Raw genomic sequence first — 23,710 nt, 5'->3', positions numbered from 1 at the left:
ATGCAGGTTTATCTCTATTGCCTGGAGTTTTCGATAGCACTGGTTATAGATCATGGAGGAGAGCTGTTCTTAGAGGCTTATTTGTTAAGAGTAAAACAAGTTTTATCAATGGAAAAATAGTAAAGCCCAATCTAGATGATCCTAGTTTCCAACAGTGGGAGAGGTGTGATGACATGGTAACCTCTTGGATTCTGAATTCCTTGTCACCTAATCTAAGAGATAGTCTGCAATATGTTAACAATGCACATGAATTATGGGCTGAATTGGAGGAAAGATATGACCAGACCAATGGTTGTAAGTTATATTAGCTTCAGAAAGAAATCAATGATCTTGTTCAAGGCACTTTGGATGTCACTGGGTATTACACAAAGATGAAAAAGCTCTGGGAAGAAATGAGCACAGTTGATATGAATTCTCAATGCAATTGTGTGTGTACTTGTGGGGGTAAAGTCAAATTGATCAAGGCTGAGCAGGATAAAAGACTCATACACTTCCTAATGGGGCTAAATGAGATGTATAATGCCATCAGATGCAACATTCTCATGATAAATACTTTACCTAGCATGGCTCAATCCTTTGCCATATTGTCCCAAGACGAAAAACAGAGAGAAGTGAAGCCTTATAACCACACTGATTTGGATTCCACTTCCCTAAATGTTTTTGCTTCAACTCACAACAATGTAGAAGTAAAAGGAAGGTCTCAGAACCAACTATAGTTCTTCTAAGGGACATACATGCAACTCTGGAAACCTGAATAACACCAACATGTTTAGAGGGAACTCTAGTACCAGCATGTCTACTTTGTTTTGTGATTTCTACAGGAGATCAGGCCACACCAGGGAAAGATGTTACAAGCTTCATGGGTATCCACCCAACTCCAAATTCTCTAAAGGCAAAAGTTCCAATTCTGCAATGGCAAATATGTGCAGTAGTGAAATTGATGGAAACCACTGTGAGGAAGATCCTGATTTGAGGAAACAAATGCCATTGAATCTGTCCAAAGACCAGTATGAACATCTATTGAACCTCTTGGGATCTCTACAAGCTGGACATGGAGCTTCCAACTCAGACAATATGCTAAGTGGAGCTGTGAACCTGACAGGTATACTTGCTTGTTATTTTTCCATTGCTGAGATAGGTGACCTTTTTTGTAGATGTGCTGATTAACTGCTAGTTCTTGGATCATAGACTCAGGGGCATCACATCACATGACATATAACAAAGCCATTCTCACAAATATTAGACCACTACCATATCCCTTTCTCATCTCTCTACCTAATGGTTACTAAGTTAAAGTGACTGAAATTGGTGATGTATGTTTAAATCAAGTCCTAACATTGCAGAAAGTTCTATTTGTACCTAGTTTCAAATTCAATCTCATATCAGTTCATTGTCTAGCATTACAACTTACAGGTGTAGTCAGTTTTAATAGTGTTTCTTGCTTGTTGCAGGGCCTTTCTCTGAAGAGCCCTCTGGAACTTGGTAGAGCCAAGAATGGACTCTATTTCTTGTGTACAGAATGCCACAATTGTGGTTCTTCTCCTGATGGCACCAAGGGTCCTCATGTCACTTCAAGTCATTTAACTCATTTAGCTAAATGTACTAACAGTCCAGTTAAAAATATTCATTACTCTACTGTAAAAGGTTTTTCTCATATCAATAAATAGGGTTGTTCTGATTTTAATTCTTCTCCCTACTCCACTGCCAAGTGTTCTTCTCTTGTTGTTAATTTTGATAACACTTATACTAATGATCTCTTGTGGCATACTAGACTAGGCCATGTACCTTTTGTGAAAATGAAGGGCATCTCCACTATCCCTTGTCATTTCTATACCAAACAACCTTTCACTTGTACCATATGCCCTATGGCTAGGCAGACAAGAATGCCATTCCTAGAAAGCACAACCTCCACTGCCAAGCCTTTTGAGTTACTTCATATTGACCTATGGGGACCATACCACATTCCAACTCATGATGGTTTTCACTATTTCCTAACTATGGTAGATGATCACACTAGATCAACCTGGACCCAATTGATTAGGTGTAAGAGCAATGCTTTGCAAACAATTAAGGCTTTTGTTTCACTTGTTGAAAACCAATTTCAGACTAAGCTAAAAACCATCAGGTCTGATAATGGTCTGGAATTTACCTCTAATGAAGCCACCCATTTTTTCCAAGAAAAGGGTATAATCCATCAAAAATATTGTCCCTACACATCTTAACAAAATGGTGTAGTTGAAAGGAAACACAAGTATCTCCTTGAAACTGCAAGAGCACTCCTCTTTCAGTCTAAATTACCCATGAGATATTGGGGAGAATGTGTTCTAACAGCCACATACCTTATAAACAGATTACCTTCCAAGATTCTACAAAACAAATCTCCTTATGAAATGTTGTACCAAACACAGCCTACATACTCTCACCTTAGAAGTTTTTGATGTTTATGTTTTCCCACTACCTTGAAAACCCATAAAGATAAGTTTGAGCCAAGGGCTACATCACACATTTTTGTTGGATACCCTTTCAATACAAAAGGTTACAAGGTTTTGGACTTAGTTACCAAGAGAGTTCATGTATGTAGAGATGTTTCTTTTCATGAGTATGTCTTCCATTTTTTCATTGCTCTTGATAATTCTAGTTTTGCATCTGTCTTAAAGTGTCTTGTCCATCATCCTAACACTCTCACTTGCATGCCTGGTACAACTAGCACTTTCTCTAATGATGACTTCCTAAATATTAACATGCCACATGAAGTCACTACTAATGAAGTAACAACAGTAGCTACCACATCTAATATTGTCCCTGATATCCAAACTTCTCCTAATACAAATGAACACACATCAAGCACTACCATCCAACACACACCAGTTTCACCATATGATGCTCCACCTGCTCTTAGAAGAACAACCAGGTCACTTCATACACCCAACTACCTCAAAGAATATAAATACACTTTACCTAACTTGCATTCCTCCACACCTGCATCTGATCCTCACCTTTCTCTTACATCCTTCCTAACTAACTATGATAGCATTTGCTTTACCACTTTGTGTTCTGATAGCCAACAGTTAGTTGAAACCATCTCATGATTGTGAGCCTTCCTCATATGAAGAAGCAATCTTGCATCCTGCCTATCAAATGGCTATGACACAAGAATTTGAAGCTCTATATGCAAATAATACTTGGGAATTAGTACCTCTGCCCAAGGATAAGAAGGGCATTGGTTGTAAGTGGGTGTACAAAATCAAGCACAAGGTTGATGGTAGTGTAGAAAGGTTTAAGGCAAGACTGGTCGTTAAGGGGTACACTCAACAGGCTGGTATAGATTACAATGAAACCTTCTCTCCTGTAGTAAATATGACTATTGTTAGGAGTTTGATTACACTGGTTGTTAAGAAGGGACGGGGCATGTATCAGTTAGATGTCAACAATGCCTTCCTTCATGGTGATTTGAATGAGGAAGTATACATGACATTACCTTCATGTCTTGCAGTGGACTGGCAAAACATGGTGTGCAAATTGAACAAATCATTATATGGTTTAAAGCAGGCTAGTAGGCAATGGTATGATAAGTTGGTCAGCAGTCTTTGTTCTAGGGGGTACATACATTCACATAGTGATTACTCACTGTTTCAAAAAAAGAAGGAAAGTTCTTTGGTCTTTGTTATTGTATATGTTGATGATGTGATTCTGACTGGGACTGATCTGGAGGAGATCAACTCTCTAAAGTCTTTTCTGAATGATCAGTTTAAGATAAAGGATTTAGGCAGACTTCATTATTTCTTAGGATTGGAGATATTATACAGGCCTGATGGGGTTCTCATCTCTCAAAGAAAGTTCACCACTGATCTCTTAAAGGAATTTGATTCTCTGAACTGCAAACTTGTTGCTTCACCACTTGACTACACTGAAAAATTGAAGGCCTCTAATGGAAGGTTACTATCTGATCTTACTCATTATAGAAAGTTAGTGGGCAAACTCAATTTTCTAACAAACACTAGGATGTATATAGCTTACAGTGTTCAGCACCTAAGTCAGTTCATGCAAACACCTAGGGAACCACACTTAAAAGTAGCTTATCATGTCCTCAGATACCTAAGACAAGATCCTACAATGGGTATATTCATTTCAAACACACCTGATCTTACAGTCTAGGTATATTGTGACTCAGATTGGGGTGCTTGCTCTGATTCAAGGAAGTCAATCAGTGGCTATCTAGTCCTCATGGGTGATAGCCCTATTAGCTGGAAGTCCAAGAAACAAGCCACAGTATCTTTGTCCTCTGCAGAAGCAGAATACAGAGCTATGAGATAGGTAGTAGGGGAGCTGGTTTGGTTTGAAAGGCTGATGAATGAGTTGTTTGTACAATGCCTTTTGCCTATACAAGTTTTCTGTGACAGTCAAGTTGCAGTCCACATTGCCAAGAACCCAGTTTTTCATGAAAGGACTAAACACATCGAAATAGACTGCCATTTTGTTAGAGACAAACTTCACCAAGGGTTGATCACTCTCCACCACATCTCTACTGATTCACAACTGGCCGATATCTTCACAAAGGCTCTTACTGGAGTTAAACATGCTACATTATTGAACAAGTTGTCTGTAAATCCAATTACCTCTAACTTGAGGGGGGGTGTGTGTTGAGATATGAATCATTTATATCACATTTTTAGTTAACACAGTTAGTTAGTCAGAGTTAGTTAGAGAGTTTGTTAGTTAGTTACTAGTTTAAAATGTGTGTATATAATGATCAATTGTAGTGTTTAGTTTTCTCAATTCACATTTAATGAAATATAATTTTCATGCAACTCTTCTAGATTCTTCTTCTCTCTTCTTCTCTCATGTGAATTCAAGCTCCATCAATGGAGGAGCATGATTGATCAGTAACAAGTTGTGCTGATTTTATCATCCCCAACATGACTTCGACCGATATTGACCGAATACAAACAAACTCACTTTATAACCAGTCAGATCTCTCACCGGAGACAGATCACTTTCCAGCTGGAGCTCCCTCATAATGTCTCTCGGGCAGATCAATAGTCAACTTCGAGTCTAATGGGCCTTCTCCAATCAACTAAAGCTCAATTATGTGCTACTTAAAGTACTCCCTCTGTTTAAAAAAGATGACCTATTTACTTTTTTAGTTTGTTTTAAAAAAAATGACCACATTCATTTTTTGGCAACACTTTAATTTCAGCTTTTTAAAGTGTGTTTTGGTACATTTGACATAACTTTGATTTAGGATTACAAAATTGAAAACTTTTCTTTATTTTCTTATACTTCGTGTTAAATCAAACTAAGTTATTCTTTTCTAAACAAAGAAAGTATGGAGACACCAGATTAAGATAGTATGTCAGTTAGATAGTCAAGTGTAGTCATAGCCGTAGTTCGAACAGATCATTGTTTCTTGTCCTTTGAGTATTAGCGGCTATTAGGAGTAGTATTATTCTTGTAGTTTTTTTTTTGTCTGTTGAATTTGGTTATTATATGTTGGTTTTGTACTTCGATTATAGTTTAATCTTGTTATGACTACTGTTTAGGATTGAATTTCTATTATTTCTCTCTATACTGCTTTGGACTTGTTTTTCTTGGAGGGAAGGTTTATCGAAAACAGTTTCTCTACCTTCAAAGTAAAGGTCAGGTCTGCATAAACTTTACCTCTCTCCAGACCCTACTTTATGGGATTATGAATATGTTATTATTGTAGTTGTATATAAATCTTTAAATCCTCAATAAGTATTGGATATGACTCGTTTTTTTTAATAAATTTAATATATAGAAAATCTTAAAAGTTAAACTCAATTAAATTATGAGAAGTGCATAACAAAGAGAGACAATTGGACTAGGTTTGTGCCCCCTTCAGTTGTGTATCTGTATTTTGTCCGTTTGTCGCCTGAAAGAGGGGGCCTTGCATGGTTAAAATATATTCAAAGTACTTTTTAAACAAAAATTTATGACTTTGATGGATCTGTCTCACTTCCACTCTCAATAAATATGTACAAAATATTCAAAACATAGTATTTATTTGCTTCCAACTTGATCTCAATGATAGTTCAGAAACTAATCCAATCAAACAAAAAAAGACCCGATGAAATACCTTCACCTATTACAAAATAGTGACTCCACCTTGTTTTGTTTTTTTATTTAAGAAAAAAAATCTCTTCTCTAAGAAAGTATGATGAAACCGATTTTTTATAATATCTTATATTATAGGGAAAAAAAACAAATATACCCCCGAACTATCGTAAATGGTATGCAGATACCCTCCGTCATATTTTTGGGACATTGGTGCCCCTTTCTTAAAAAAAACTAGAGCATATATACCCTTTATACTAACGGACATACACGTGTCATAATCTTATCCACCGATCCGATATTTATTAAATATCGATGGACGGATAAGATTGTGCCACATGTCCCTATTATGTCTTCCGTTAGAGTGAAGGGAATATATACTCTAGATTTTAGACGGCAGGGGCACCAATATCCCAAAAAGTATGACGGAGGGTATCTACATACCATTTACGATAGTTCGAGGATATATTTGTCCTTTTTCCCTATATTATATGTTCTTTATAACATTATTTTGTTAAAGCAATTAAAAAATATGGAAATAAACGTTGATGTTATAAAGAGAAATCCAAATTTTCTTTGTTCCTTTCCTTTTTTTAAAAGCAAATTTACCACTAGACAGAGTGTTTAGTGGTCTTTAATTTATTAAAACTAAAAAAAATATCAATAGGGATAAGTACAAGCAAGAGGGCTAGATCTTACCTAATCAATTTTAATTAAGTACCTAAATTTTTTTTACAACTTCTACTAACTAACAAGCATGAAGAAAATAAGAGTCAGAGAAAACTAAGCTAATTTCCTTCTCTTATTCAAAAATCTCTTTTTTTCCTAATTTATATTCAATCTTATTTATTGGTATATTGTAATGGAGTATATAACTGCATTTGTAATTAAAATATCCAAGATTCTAAAGTTGACTTGAGCCCACCACTTGGCATATAATACCATGCCCATCCTTGAAAACCTTGGACATGGTAGATATATAGACATAAAAATAGTCAAGGATTTCAACTATTAGTAGTCACTTGATTGCCACATGATAAATCTTATAATGTATCTTTCCTTTGTAATTCATTTCTCTGGCCCTCAATGTGCTTGATTGATCAATTTCTTTATCAAGTGTGCAAGAATATCTAGTGCATGTCCTACATCTATCTATTCAATTTGTCATGTTCCACGCCCTATTCTCATTCATGAACTATTTTTATTTTAATATATTACGACAACAATAACATATTCAGTGAAATCCCACTAAATGGGTCTGAGGAGGGTAGTAGAGTGTATGCAAACATTTTCATTACCTCGTAAAGGTAGAGAGATTGTTTTTGAAAGGTCTTCGGCTCAAGTGCATCAAATCTAGGAAAAAAAAGGAAGAAAATAATGAAGGAAGCCTAAGAAGAAGCAATATGTAGAGTCTACACGAAAGAAACAATACCAGCACCAAAATAATGTGATGATCGAAATATAATAAACAACATATGTCAAGAACTATCAGGGTACGACTAGTACTACGCCAGGCCTAACAAGTCTAAACCAGACAAGACAACACACTCTACTCCTACTAACCTTCTAGCCTAATAAACAATCTTCACTCCTTATCTTATTTATGTCCTTGATAATATGTCCTTGATAATATGAAGTTGTGGCATGTTTTTTCTAATCATCTCTCCCCAATACTTTGTTGGCCTACCGCTACCCCTCCGCGTACCCCCTACAAGGCTACAACCAGCCTTTTGCACCTCTTCACTGGGGTGTCGGCGCACCTTCTCTACACATGCCCAAACATCTCAGTCTCGCTTCCCTTATCCCGTTCTCCAAAGAGATCAGTCGCACCTTCTCCCCGATAACCTCATTCCTGATCTAATTGTCACTCCTAGTATGCCCACGCATCCATCTCAACATCCCCATCTCCACAATATGCATTTTCTGAATATGTGAGTTCTGCCAACACTCCACCCCTAACCACCAGTTTATAGAACATACCTTCAATTAAGTTTAGATGGTACCGACCTTCTTATCACACAAGACTCCAGAGGCAAGCCTCCATTTCATCCATGCTGCCCCAATGCGATGTCTGACATCATTATCGATGTCACTACTACCCTGAATTACAAACCAAACTACTTAAAACTCTCTCTTGAAAATAGTCTATGTGGCAAACCTTACTTCCACGTCCGCATTATCCAATGAAACACTCTAAAGGTACCATAAGTAACATATCTCCTACAAAACGCTTATAAAATTCAGACACTGCACTCTTCTCTTCTTCCCTAATTACTCGTTACAAAATACAATTATGTTGTTGTGAAAAATTTAAGTTAATAGATGAATTTTGAATTTTATAGGCATTGAAAATTCTTGAGGAATTCTACTACAATCCCTACAACAACTATTTTAATTCCCCTTTCAAAACCTATTTTTCTTACACATTCTCCATTAATAAGCATTTGTTTTTCTTGAGACAAAAATAAATAAATTGTTATTCTCTTTTGCCTAACTAGGACTAATTTGGGCCTCAACTTGTGGCCTTAAACAAGAATTACTCTTCGAAATTCCAGTGGTTGTAACTAGGGGCAGACCCACTTGTATAGGTGGGGTGCATGTGCATCCATTAACTTCGAAAGAATTCATGTATATACACATATCTATCTTAAGAAATGGATAAAAACAGAGAATATAATAAAGAGCGCACCTTAGAGAACATTAATACTGCTTTGGTCCGCTGGTAGATGCAAGAGAATTCACCCCTGCAACCAGTGGCGGAGGCAGGAATTCTATTAAGGGGGTTCAAATAAAAAAAATGTTGTTGCTTGGAATCGAACCCGTGACCCAAAGCTCACATAGGCTGAATCCTGACCCCCCATAAACCACTGAGCTACTCCTTTGACATATGCTCAGGGGGTTCAATTTTAAATATATACACGTACACAAAAAAATTGATCGTATATATATAGTGTAATTTTTTTTCCGAGGGGGTCGGATGACCCCCTGGACACACTATAGATCCGCCCCTGCCTGCAACTTGGGTTTGATCCTAGACAACATCCTATTTTTACCCTTTTTTACTCTTTTTATTACAAACTTAAGGGTATTATAACTTCAAAATTGTTAAATAGGGGGATTCGAACTCATGACCATCCAATAGCTATTAATGACTAATCAGATACTCCTCCGTCCACTTTTATTTATCATTTTGCGCTTTTTGAAAGTCAATTTGACTAATTTTCAAAGTTAAATTAGATTACATTAATTCGATATTTTAAACAAAAATTTAGATATTCAAAAACAATATGAAAAGTACTATAAATTGCAATTTTTTGCATATCAATATGATTAAAAAATACATCGAAAATGTTAGTCAAAGTTTTTATAGTTTGACTCTAAAAAAGGAAACTATGACAATTAAAAGTGGACAGAGGTAGTACAACATTATCCATTATTCGACATTAAAAAATTCGCTATTATCCATTAATCATCATTGAAAAATTCGCTAATGCTTAAATTAAGATATTATTGGTGTACCCAGACTCTTTAAATTAATCTTGAATTCGCCTTTGGTTGTAACGTTCGTTAATCATTAATCAGTCGTTACAATTGATAATTCTTTGTGACAATAATTTAAATTAATCTAGCAAATATATATAGAATTAATTTTGGACCTATAATATTAAAATTTTAACGGTTTTCAGTAGTAAAAATCTAAATGTCAAACCTAAATGACAACCTTATATATGTAGAATTAATTAAAATGTCAAAGGTGCTACCAATTACTACGTACCACCGTCCACCTAGAGAAGTGTTATCTAATTTTAGAAAGAAAAATAAAACAAGATAAATATAAAATTCAAATTTCTAACCTCCTGTAAAGAGGTGCACCCGGTCATTATTCCATTATGTGATACTTCGAGTTGGGTTCACACATCTATATTTTAATTTTTTTTTAAAAATACAACACTACTATATATGATCTCGGGAGGAGAGAATGAGTTCACGTGAACCCGGTGACCCCTTGGATACGCCTCCACTTAATACAATAAAAAATGAATCAACAATCAACCGACACCAAGAAAACATTAAAAGACCAAAAATTATAAATGTAGATATATAAATAAATAAAAGGTAAAACTGTAATGCAGTTTCATATTAATATAAAAAAACAAAGAGGTAGAAGAAGAAACAAAGAAACAAGAGAGATTTACTATATCACCTTAAGTATACTTATATTATGTTAATTTTTCAAAAGTATATTTACGTTATGTATATATATATTATATGAAACTGTAGCAGCTAAATACATATAGCACAGTATTCGTTGAAATAGTCAAATTAGTTCATTAGTTGGTTCACACATAAAAAATAAAAATAAAAATAAGGAGGAGAGAATAATTATTTGATTCATCAAGTCAATATCTAGTGATAACAAAGGATAATAGGGTGAATTGACAATAAACAAATTGGTAGCAATTACATCTGTGGGAGTCCACCACTAGTCCATGTATTGTGTAATGAAATTATGGAAGAACTTTGTGAGTAAATGGACAAATTATTAGGTGGGGTTTTTCTTAATACTCCATTTAATAACGTCAAAAATTCCATAAGACTTTTTGCCACTTTGACCCAACTTACTTCATTTTTCCTTCACGCATACACTAATTAATATGTGTGAATATTCATTGCAGTGTAGGAATAAAATTACTTCTTTGAGTAGTATATACATACCAAAATTAAACATAAAATTAGTCATGTTATATATTCATCTTAATTCTCATAAAATGTATTAGCTTGATGGACAAACGTTAACTTCAGGAGCACCATTTTTGGTGTATCATTAAAGATAGTATATATTTAATGTGGACCTCCATTAAAGAAAAGAAAAAAAGTAGTGTAGAGATCCACTATGTATTCTTATACTAGAGGATATTGTAGGCAGTCAGGATGTCCAATTGAATGTTCTTTGTTGGAGAAAAATATATTATATATAAATAAAATGATACACAAAATAATTAAATAACATATTGTGAACACCCGACTGTTAATAGATTAGTGATTTCAGATGCCTAGGAGGTTCGAATTCTCAATATCACTCATTGAAAGTACATGAATCAAGAATTTTATCTAGTGATTCCATAAAAATGACATTTTTGGCCACATGATGGCTACGGTTTGACGGTGAACGTTTCATGAGATAATTTTGTTTATTAATGTTTTCTTGTTAAAAGCACTATCCAACAACATTACATTTATTGCCAAACCAGTGATTAGGAGTGGCAAACGAGCGAGTCGAGTCGAATATGAGTCGATCAAAAATGAATTAAATAAAAATGGATAAAAAACTCTACTCGACTCACATTTTAAATGGGTAAAAACGAGTTACCCAATGGATATTATGGATACCCATATTTTTCCATATTATAATAGAAATCTTGTTAAAAGCTTTCAACTCCCCTCCCCCCCCCAACCCATTCCAAAAAAATATTAACAAAATTTAAATTTATTCCATTAAATTTTTTAAATTTTTTAAATATAACGTGAATTTATCTTCTAGTATAACTAGGATTCGTTGTTGTATCACTTTTATGACTCATTATTGTATCAACGCCTATATATACTCTTCATCAACTTATGAATAAAATAAAATTCTTCTCATTCTCTATCTAGTCTTATAAGTTGTTTTATGGTATTAGGGCTCTAAAAGCTCACATGAGTACGATCCCAAATTTTTCTCCTCTAACCCTACCTACTGCCTCACGCAAAAATGGCCCCAATACCACTGTTGTTAACGCAAATAGCACAGCCAGCAACATTGTCATCATGCAGTTTAACCATGCCTATCAATTACCCATCAAACTTGTCAGCAACCATAACTTCACCACCGGGAAGGCACATGTGTCTATGCTTATACACGGACATAACCTTTTTGGTCATCTTGATGGCACAATTGTTGCTCCTCTAATCACACTTACAACAAAAAATGAAAGCACTCCGAATCCAGCTTATACGAACTGGTTTCGACAAGATCAGTTTGTCCAAAACGCCATCTTAGCATTGGTGGAACCTACACGTGCATCAACTGTTGCAACAGCTACATCGGCACACAAAGCTTGGGAATCCCTGCACACTACCTTCACCAATAAATCACATACAAGAATTATCAGTCTCCAAGATCAACTAGCTCGTATTACCAATGATTCTAGGCCTGTTACTGACTATTTACGTGACATACATTCAATTGCTGATGAACTTGCAATCGGTGGAGCACCAATCACTGATGTGCAACTTACTGTGAGAATCCTCCAAGGCCTTGGTACTGACTATAACACTATCTTGATAGCCATCCGATCACGTGAAACATTGATCATTTATGAAGAACTTTATGAGAAACTTCTTGATCATGAGATCTTTCTTAAGCACGAAGAAGCCCAACTCACACCACATATTACTGCTGCAATTGCTCAAAGAAACAATCAAGCACCTTCAAAGAATAACAACAACCAAAAGCAGGTAGGTAATACCTCACAAGGTAGCCAACAATGGCGTTCCCAGACAGCCCGAGACTCATCAAATACCCAGCAGTGGCGCTCTTGTCGAAATCAGCAGCCCCAAAACAGTGACAATTTCCTTCGCTATCAACTCTGTGATCGCCTCGGTCACTCTGCCTAAGTGTGTAGATCCCAGTCTCACAACCACTTTCAGGCTCGCGCAAATTATGTTGCTCAGTTTCCACAGCAATAAGATCCATGGATTGTTGATTCCGGGGCCAACCATCACATCATAACTGATGCTCGCAACTTGACCACTTCTAAGGACTACCACTGACCCGAAGAGATCTCAATGGGAAATAGTAATACCATTCCAATTTCTCACACTGGTAACACTCACTTATGTGCATCAAAAAAAGCTTCAAACTAAATGAAACCCTTTGCGCCCCAAACATAAAAAGAAATTTTCTCTTTGTCTCTAGATTTTGTAATGACAACAAACATCTATTGAATTTTTTCTTCTTAATTTTCTTGTGAAGGATTTGACTACGAGGGCGCCTCTAGTGTGCGGGAAGAATAGAGATGGGTTGTACGAGTGGCCACATGAGACTACACACATATCTCAACCTCAATTAAATTTGGTTGTTCATCGTCTTCCTATTGACTTGTGGCATCGACGATTGAGGCATCCAAATCGTCACAGTTTACACAAACTGTTAACAAAGTTTTCAATTCCATTTTCTGATTCAAAAACTTCTTCAGTTTGTAATTCTTGCAATTCAAACAAAATGCACAGGTTGCCTTTTTCTAAAAATACATTGCAAAGTCAACAACTACTGCAAATTATCTACAGTGATTTATAGGGAGTTTCCTCGGTGTTATCCATTGATAAAAAGAGTTATTATACGGTGTTTGTTTATCAATTTTTGAAATATATGTGGATATATACTTTGAAAAATAAAAGTGAAGTTCAAGATGTTTTTAAAAGTCTACATCCATTACTTGAACGTCGCTTTAATACAAAAATTCTCTCATTTTACACTGATGGTGGTGGTGAATTTGAAGGATTATCTCCCTATATAAAAACACATGGTATTGAACATCTTGTTTCACCTTCTTATACACCTCAATGTGTAGCTGTAGTTGAATGACGTCATAGACATGTTGATGAAACCGCCAAAACCTTAATTCATCAAGCCTCACTTCCCTCGATTTTTTTGGAGCTTTGCTTGCCGTCATGCAGTTTATCTCATCAATAAATTACCCTCAGCTACCTTAAAAGATGACTGCCCCCATGAAATACTTTGAAGACACCCCAAAATTTGATTCAATAAGAACTTTGGGGTGTTTATGCTATCCTTGGCTTCAACCATATACCAAAAATAAGCTTTAGCCCCGTTCAACTCTATGTGTATACCTGGGTTTTTCCAACAAATATTACTGCCACCAGTGCTTTGATCCAATTTTGTCAAAAATATTTTTGTCAAGGGATGTTTTATTTTTTGAAAATAATTTTTCTTTTCAAAATATTCTCTCTCATTTATCAAATTTTCAAATTAAATTATGGGATAACACTATAAAGGAAAATGATCAGAATTTCACATGTGAAGCTCAAAATTTGAACATGGATCTTCCTCCGGCTATTGCGTGTGGACCTTGCCCACAAAGTTCGCTCATGCCACTCGCCACAAACAGAGAGCAATCCCAAAGTTCAGGTACTCTCTTCAACTCTCCTCATAGTTCTATATCTAATGAAGTCGCAGTTTGTAATTCAAAATTCACGGCAACCACTCAATCCTTCTTCGTTAAACCCAACTACCCATTTTCAATAAGAAAACCCACCCCTGTTAACTTATCGACGATGCAATCCACCTCCAGCTCCCTAATCCTTACCCTCATTGGCCATCCAAAACACCCATTTGTCTTCTTCCATACCTAACATTGCACCTCCTTCTACTCCACATTTGTCGGCTATCATCACACCCTCCAGCACACAACCCATCAAACCCACTTCAGTTGTGCCTGCCACCACAGCCTCGAGTCACTCAATGGTTACCCGTTCCAAAAATAATATCCCTAAGCCCAAACATCACTCTAGCTTTCTTGCTCACTCTCCAAGTCCAAAAATGCCTTCTTCTTACAAAAAAGCTCAGCGTGAACCCCACTGGAACATTGCTATGCAAGCTGAATTTGATGCCCTTGTGAGAAACCATACGTGGACTTTTGTTCCCAACGATCCTTCTAAGAATGTAGTAGACTGCAAGTGGCTCTTTCGCATTAAGCATCATCCTGATGGCTCCATTGATAGGTATAAAGCTCAATTAGTGGCCAAAGGCTTCATTCAGCGGACTGGACTTGACTACCATTCAACCTTTAGTCCAGTAGTCAAGCCTACGACCGTTCGCCTGGTTCTTGCTATCGATGTTCAATGCAACTGGTGTTTGCATCAACTTCATGTAAATAATGCATTGTTGCAAGGTCATTTAGAGGAACAAGTTTATATGCGACAACCTCCTGGCTTTGAGCATCCAACTTTGTCCAGTTATGTCTGCTAACTTAACGAGCCATCTACGGTCTCAAACATGCACCTAGAGCTTGGTACAATGAGCTTAAGAACTTTCTGGTAACGCAAGGTTTTTGTTAATCACACTCTGACTTATCTTTGTTCAACTTTCATAATTCAGGATTGACCATTTACATCTTTGTATATGTGGATGACATTATTGTTACTGGAAATAGTGACCATGGTGTTCGACAAATTATCAACGCCCTTGCTCAACGGTTCTCTCTCAAGGACCTGGGCTACTTGAACAATTTTTGGGTGTTGAAGTTTTGTCAAATCAAGGTGGACTATTGTTGTCTCAACAGAAGTATACAGAAGACCTTCTCCAGGTAGCGAATATGCAATAGAGCAAAGGAGTTTCCACTCATATGTCTGTAGCTACTGTTCTCAATGTAAACCAGGTTGATCCTATTGTTGATGGTTCTCTCTTACGGACAATTGTTGGCAAGCTACAATATTTGTCCTTCACTAGACCTGACATCACGTTTACAGTAAATAAAATCTCTCAGTTTATGCATTGTCCTCAAGATAATCACTGGAAGGTTGTTAAGCGGTTGCTTCGATATCTCAATCGAACCTCTTCCTTTGTGCTTCAAATAACCCATTAGACTGATAACCGGATTATGGTTGTTGGAATTATAACCCCCTTTATTCTGTAAAGGAACACATACTAACGACTTGTTCATTACTGTTTGTGAGTTCTAGTAACTAATTTCATAAAATAATAATTAGTTCACAACTTTGTATTATTTATCTCAACTCCAAATGACACAAAAATTCACACCTAGGTAATCTAAGTAATTATAAACTCTAATTCCTAGCTAAGAAATTATAAACTCTAATTCCTAGCTACCTAAGACAAAAAACCCCAGGTTTAAGTCTTTTGTCGTCCGTCAAGTTTCTCAAACTTGTTAGACGAATCCTACACACACACTTGATTGTAATCAAAACTCTTAACTACAATCTTACAACTTTTTTCTCACAAACTCGCAACACTCCCCAAGTAAATCTCAAAACTCTCTCAAATTCTTATCGTGTTTTGATCTTCTCTCTATGTAAGTGTGCAAACTTCTTCGAAGAAGTTATTGCCCTATTTATAGATTAAACCTCCTCAAAGTCTTGTTCAACTCAAACTTGACTTTGTTGCATCCTCAACACTTTGTTCAACTCGAACTTGTCTTCAGTTTTCTTTCTTGACTTCATTTTGATTTATTTCCTTCTTGAACTCTTTATTTACGCCCCTTATTTCCTTCTTTGATCATGCTTCCTACTTCTTTTGGGATTTATACCTATGTTTACACTTGACTTATTATGCGCTCCCTTTTCCTTGTAGGACTCCTCTATAAAAAGGAAACTTTATGTACTGGTTGCTTGTCGAAAAAGTAATCCCTCAACTGCTTTATAACTTCTAATTTGTGTGGTTGATGTTCTCCTTATCCCAGTCGGATTTGGTCTGAAAGGAACATGTCGCACAACCGGTTCCTTTCATATGTTCCTCTATTTGTCAATTATCAAAATCTTTCTCGATTTAACAAATTTCCCCTTTTTGATGATGACAAACCATTGCTTCTTGTGTGAATAGATCAATCTGTGTTATGTCAGCTTCTTAAAGTACAACACACAAAAGCAAACACATTAGAGGATCAAGGTAGACCAATTGGGTTATAAATATTACACAAGCATGCACTTCCCCCTTTTGACATCATAAAACACTGTGAAGGCATACACCACACTAAGAGAAGCAAATTCGATACTCATGGCCACTAGGGCTATCACCTACACAAACACTTATAAATCAAGAACTCAGTTAGCTCTAGCAAACCATTTACACAAACATAGGAGATAGACATGAACTTGAAACTCAAACCCAACATTAGTATCAATCAAAAAGCATATACACCACAAATGTAATCAAAATTAAAGATAGAATCAAGCACTTGTGATGAGGGAGAAAATGGAAGGTCAAAGGCTAGAGTGGCAAGGCAATATCACAAGATCGGGCATGAGAGGGTAAATAAAAGTCCTTTTTCAGCAGCACAAAAACCATATTTTGGATTAATAAAATTAGTAGTCTTCTCAATTTCAAAGGTAGCTTTGGTCTATGCAAGCTCAGCCTTGAGCTTTGTGTTTTATTTTCTTTAGCAGGCCTACATGTTCAAGATCATAGTTCATATGCAGCTGGTCCATGGCATTCTGGTGAGTGATACATATGACTTCAATTTCAGCTTATTTTTTTCTGTTTTGTATCACCTTTAAGGAACTAGTTCAATCTCTGGAGAAACAATAATTCACTCATCTCTAACCCCCAAAATCAGTAATCACCTTGCCTAAGAGCATTGTCCGCTTCCCAAAGTTTACAAATCTAATTTCAATAGAGTCATCTTTAATTTCAATAGAGTGAGTAAGAGGAATCAATTTTCTTCAGCATCATTTATAGAGGAACATGTTCTCCCAATCGGTTCCCTAGACATGGTACTAGCAGGTGCAGCACCAACTATAATAATTTTTTACATCAATCCTAAATCTCAGTTTATATGGATCCCAATAGAAGAACTAGGTTCGACAAAAGGGTCTCCCATTGATTTCCCCTCACAAGATGCACCCAAGTTGAGCCTAACAATTGAACTTTGTTCAACTGTAGGGTCCCCAAAATATTCCCCCTCACAAGGTACATCCTCCAAAACATCCTCAGTAATTTTAGACACACCCAATACAAATCCCTCCTAAGAACCAGCACAACCTACTTTCTACACCACAACCTATATTTTATAAGGCACCAAAGTAGATATGTCATCCACCAAAGTCATCTCAACCATAACATCATATAGACCATCACACTTAGAATCTCCAAGAATGTCATTAAGAAACATAAATTGTAATTAATCAAGCATAGACATGTTTCTTGAAGAACACTTTATTCCACAATTTTAGAAAAAGAGAATTTCTTGGTTAAGAAGTTTATGGAAAAGAAGAGTGTGAGTTGTAGAGACACCCTAGGATAAGGCTTTTTAAGAAAATGTTTGTTTAGTAGTATTGAGGACATGAATATATCTTTTGGGACAAGTGGAAGGAACATGTACATGTGCATTGATTAAATATTTAATTATGAATAATTGTAGTGCACATACCTTAGATCTCTGGAAAATGCTGAATTTTTGCTTTAATTTTACTAAGCCTCTCTCCTGTGACAAAGGCAAATACAATGTTATAGTGCATGAGTAGCTTGGCTTTAAAAGTGGTATAGAGACATAAAACTAAATGTACAAGACTGAGCATAAAATTCATGATTAGAAGGCAGTATATGCAATCTTCATTAGCCACTGAGGGATACTCATGTGATTTTAATCATCCCCCAATTCCAACATGTTCCTTTAAAAGTGTTTCTTTAATCTTGCCTACTTTTTCAACTTCTTTGATTTGACCAAAAAGAATTTTCACCACAAAAACTACCATTCCATCCTTTTCTTCTGCAGGTGAGAGGAATTTCTTCTAGTTTCAATCATGTGTCTCGAGCAACAGGTGTTCATATAGAATGTTGCTTGCTTCCTCTCACTTTTCCTGCAAATTCAAAGGTTAGATTTAGGAACCCAGACTAGCTTGGATCCTTTGTATTGATAAAAAGGATGAATGAGATCTCTATTGATCCATATTGGTAAAACATTTTTAAATTTTTTCTTTTGCCCCAACCTATTCCTTTGACGTGATTTTTTTTTTAACAAGGTTGATTTTTCTATTTAAGGCAGCTTTGAAGTTTTTATTCATGTGAGTTATAACTATTGGGCAGGTATCCCTTGAGTGACCAATACTATCACAATGTGTGCACAAATAAGAGGTTTTCTTAGGGACTTGTTTAACAAAACCTATTCCAGCTTTTAGTGTTATGTGTTCTATTACTGAGTTGAGTTACAATCATTGAGGACTAAGTCCATTTGTTTGCCCTCTCAAGCTCATACTTAGTTCTAGACTGGTTAAGATTTATTCTTCTAGATTTTTCCCTTTCAGAAAATAGTTTATCTTTTAACCTCTTTAGATCTTGGTCGCATCTGATTTGGTCACCACTATTTTTTTCTTTTCCATTTCCAGTAACACTTCGTTTCAAAATTTCAGATTTGAGAGCCAAAGTGCAGGAATCAAGTTGATGTACCTGTTCCGTTAGAACTTTCACGTGGTCCTCCAAGAAGCAGTGGTCTGTCTCTCGATCATCCACCAAAGCTGAATACCAAGCTGTTGTTGCTACTCTTGTAGAAACCAACTGGATCACCAACATATTGCGTGAGCTTCACTTTTCCCTTGCTTGCATACCATGCATACTCTGTGATAATATTGGAACTACATACATTTGTGAAAATCCTCTCTTTCATAGCAAGATAAAACATATTTCCATCGATTTCCACTTTGTTTGTGATCAGGTGCAACGCAAAGAGGTTGTAGTGAAGCATCTACATGCTACTAATCAGGTTGTTGATGTCCTAACCAAGCCACTGTCGCGTGCTTCTTTCAGTCGTAGTCGTATGTTTGACAAGTTTGGTATTGTAGATGTCAACACCAACTTGCAGGGGAGGGGGGGGGGGTAAAAGAGATATAACATGAATTTATCTTCTAGTATAACTATGATTCGTTGTTGTATCACTTTTAGGACTCATTATTGTATCAACGCCTATATATACTCTTAATCAGCTTATGAATAAAACATAATTCTTCTCATTCTCTATCTAGTCTTATAAGTTGTTTTACTTACTAGGACAATTGTTGTTTTACCATAACTATTGCTAAATATAAAAAAATTCTTCACTTTATCTTGAAACAAATTATCTTTTTAATCATCTTTCTAAAACAACATCTACGTATATGTGTTTTCAAATATTGTTAATTATTTATTTCTCCGTTTGAATTTATATATTTTATCAATCTCAAAATGATTGACATATAGTAGTACTTTAATTTTTAAATATTCACTTTTTCCTAATAAGATAATTTATAGTCATTCACACAATTAACTATGACTTATTTTAGACCATAAATTTTAAAAGGTCTTATTTTCTTTTTTAACTTTTTTTTTATTCAAACTAAATCATATAAATTAAGAAAAGTGAATATTTATATTTGTTTAATTTATTAGTTATTTGTCTTTAATTTCTTATCATAATTGAATTTTGGAAAAATTTCTTAAATACACAACACTTCTTTACCTATTCTCAATATTTCCCTACTCTTTTACTAAAATACAAAAATCCCTTATTTCCCCCCAATTCAACTTAACCGGATACTTTATTAGATTAAGTATCCTCCCGTTATTAATTAAAGTATTCGTGCTGCTATATTATGCATCCACCCATTAATTTAAGTATCCGCCCGTTATAAATTAAAGTATCCCGTTATTAATTAAAGTATCCGCAGTATTAACTAAAGTATCTGCGCTGCTATATTATGTATCCGAAAAACACTAAAAAAAGGGATTTTGGTAATTAATGAAAGAGTAGGGAAATGAAGTAATTTCTTTCTTATACTATGTCATTTGCCTAATTTTTACTTGAATTTTTTCCCTAAAAGGAAAACACGAAGTTTCCATATTTGGCCAGTCTCTTTAGGGGTGTTCGTGGTTCGATTTGGATCGGTTATTGGTTAAAATCAAAACCAAACCAAACCAAATGAAAAAAATAACCGTCGGTTTGGTTCATTTTTTCTAGTTTTTTCGGTTTGAAAGTAATAAAATTTTGAGAACATACGTATCTCGATAGACACAAACACATAGTACATGAACAATCTACTTGAACACTATTGTCGGTTTAATTAAGTAATTAAGCAATACTAGATTTATTATTACACGAACAAAGTAATTAAGCAATACTAGACGAACAAAGTGATTCAATTAAGAGAAAATGTGATTATCATATGTGAGGTATTGCAGGTAAAAACTAAAGTAAATGATTTTGATGGACTTGGACTTAGGATTGTAATAGTTGGGCTAAAATTTAAGTGTTGGACTTGAGAAAATGGTAAAGTTAAAGACTTAAAGTCTAGTAAAATTTAACAAAATATTTATATTTTATTTATGAATAATATATAAATAATTATAAAATTTATATATCTAATTTATCGGTTCGTTTTGGTTATTTTTGCGGTTGTTTTTTAGTAAAACCAAAACCAAACCAAATAGTATCGGATTTCAAATTTTAAAACCAAATCTAATCAAATCAAACCAAATATCAATTTTTTAATCGATTTGGTTCGAATTGCGGTTCGATTTGATTTTTTAACCATAATCATGAACAACCCTAAGTCTCTTTTTGTAGGAAAAAGTTTACACTATAAATAGAAATTCATTCCTTCTAAATTAGTAGCATTCATAATGTAATCCTAGAGGGCTTTGAGAGTTTTGTGTAGCGAGAGAAATGGTAGGCACCTCTTTTATTCCGATTGAATTGTGTGAGTTAACTTTCTTTATATTTTGTATCCATACATTTATAATGTAAATTACATATTTCTTCTTATAGATATAGTCAATTGACCGAACACGTTAATTATTTATATATTTATCGTTTATTTTCTTAATCATAATCTTTCAAAATTTGCTTCACTAATTATTTTTGGGCCTAACAAAGGTGTCTCTGAACTCTAAACGTATGAGAATAGTAAAAAGATAAAAGGATTTGTAACCGAAATCTGAACGAAAGTTAGATGTGTTAGAATAAAATAAATAAAAAGGCAAAAGCGCGTAGTATTTGGATAGTACTATGCTTGTCTAATTGCTCCATGTGAAATGTGATGAGAGTCATCTTCTACGACTTTGACATTAAAGTCTCCTCCTTATACTTGCCATCACCACACACACATTTTTATAGTAATTTCTTTCTCAAATTCAGATCCAATTCAGCCTTTAAATCTTCAACAAAAAGTAGTCATAGAATTCAGTACATATGGCTCCACTTGTAACTCAACACTTTTCTAACATACTTTTAATACTCTTACTAGCTTCTTCATTCATTTCTGCTCATTCATCAACAAGAAGAATATTGAAACTAGACATTAATGGTGATGATTCTCCTCAACCAATTAAGAAGAAATCCATTTCAATCAATCCTCAACCAATCAAGAAGAAATCCAATTCAAATTCACTTTCCAGTTCCGACAATCAAACCAAACTCATCAAATCCACTACTGCCTCTTCCAAGAACCAAACCAAATTAACCAAAATTTCTTCCTCTGATTTTGGTTCAATCAAGAACCAAACAAAACTTTCTTTATCTGATTCAGTTTCTGTTTCTACCAAGAACAAAACCAAACTCACCCCAGAAGAGAAACTTGCACTAAAATCCCAATTGAAAAAACTCAATTCCACTTCCACCAAATCCTCAGATCTATCCAAAATTACCTCTTCTTTGTCCAAGAACAAAACAACCACCACAAATGAATCCAAATCCAAAAACCCAACAAAATCCCAATCATCTCCAAACGAAACTACAAAGAAAACAACAACACAGAAGCCCTATTGGCTAAAAAATGATGAAGATGACTTAATCTCTGATCTTACTGACTTACCATCAAAATTCCAAGAAACCCTTTTACCAGATTTAGAAAAAATCTCAAAAACATCGAAAGTCTACCTCAACAAAGCCAACAAACAAATCACCAACAACTTCAAACCCATTGTAGGCAACAAATATGCATCCACAATAGCCTCAATAACTTCATTCACCTTCATTCTAATCCCTCTAGTTCTTGTCTCCCTCATTTTCAACAAAATCAAAGCTTATTTTTCACTCCAAAGACTCTTAATCTTCATCCAAGTTTATCTCTCAATTTACTTCTCCATTCTCTGCCTTTCTTCTCTACTCACTGGGTTAGAACCGCTGAAGTTTTTCTACGCTACATCGCAGTCCACCTACATTTGCCTACAGCTCCTTCAAACTCTCGCTTACGTGTTGTACCTTTTGATGCTATTGATGTACCTCGTCTTAGTATTCTCAACGGATACTGGGCCGGTTACGAAAATGATTGGGCTGACCCAAAATTTTGTGGGCTTTGCTGTTGGGCTTCATTATTATATGACGGTGTTTCATAAGGCTGTGTTACGTCAGCCTCCTAAGACTAGTTGGAGGATTCATGCTATTTATGCCACGTGTTTTCTTTTGATTTGTCTCTTAAATAGAGCTGAAAAAATGAAGAAAACTTACTTACAAGAAGGTGGTGAAGAGGGTAAAATGAACTAGAAGTTTTTTTTTTCTTTTTTTAATTACTTAGATAGGAGGTGAGATAAAAAATAGAAGGAAAAAAAGATTGTTTCTTCTATATTGCAATTTGTAATTTATGAGGGTTTTAGTATTATATATTTTGAATAAATGATGCAACATTTGGTTCTTTTGTAACTTTTATTCAATAAAAAATGAGGCTAGTGCAGAATTAGGGGTGTACAAGCCAAATCGTAAAGTCAAATCGAACCGACGAACCAAATTAAACGAAAAAAAATGATTTGTGGTTTGGTTTGGCGGTTGAAAAAAAAACCCAACCACTCTTGGTTTGGTTTGGTATTAAAAGAAAAAAAGTCAAATCGAACCCAAACCAAATCGACATTATATATATATATATATATATATTT

At 35.1% G+C, this 23,710-nt stretch overlaps 2 protein-coding genes across 4 annotated transcripts; both read left to right on the top strand.

Moving 5' to 3' along the window:
- Positions 1-11,772: 11,772 nt before the first annotated feature.
- Positions 11,773-12,732, top strand: LOC107062097 (uncharacterized). Its single transcript, XM_015312328.1, has one exon. The coding sequence runs from the start codon at positions 11,773-11,775 to the stop codon at positions 12,730-12,732; it is 960 nt and encodes a 319-aa protein (XP_015167814.1).
- Positions 12,733-21,859: 9,127 nt separating this feature from the next.
- Positions 21,860-23,480, top strand: LOC102588498 (uncharacterized). 3 transcript variants are annotated; one of them, XM_015312318.1, is made up of 2 exons: positions 21,860-22,183; positions 22,220-23,480. In XM_015312318.1, exons 1-2 carry the CDS (start codon positions 22,032-22,034, stop codon positions 23,322-23,324), a joined length of 1,257 nt encoding a protein of 418 aa, XP_015167804.1. In that variant the 5' UTR covers positions 21,860-22,031; the 3' UTR covers positions 23,325-23,480. The 3 variants fall into 3 exon arrangements, with proteins under 3 accessions (XP_015167804.1, XP_015167803.1, XP_006355354.1); XM_015312317.1 differs by having other exon boundaries at positions 21,860-22,188; positions 22,225-23,480; XM_006355292.2 differs by having other exon boundaries at positions 21,861-23,480.
- The last annotated feature ends 230 nt before the right edge of the window (positions 23,481-23,710 follow it).

Source organism: Solanum tuberosum, unplaced genomic scaffold, assembly GCF_000226075.1.
Source record: "Solanum tuberosum cultivar DM 1-3 516 R44 unplaced genomic scaffold, SolTub_3.0 scf00185, whole genome shotgun sequence".
Lineage (NCBI taxonomy): Eukaryota > Viridiplantae > Streptophyta > Magnoliopsida > Solanales > Solanaceae > Solanum > Solanum tuberosum.
This window is presented reverse-complemented; position numbering and strand designations above follow the sequence as displayed.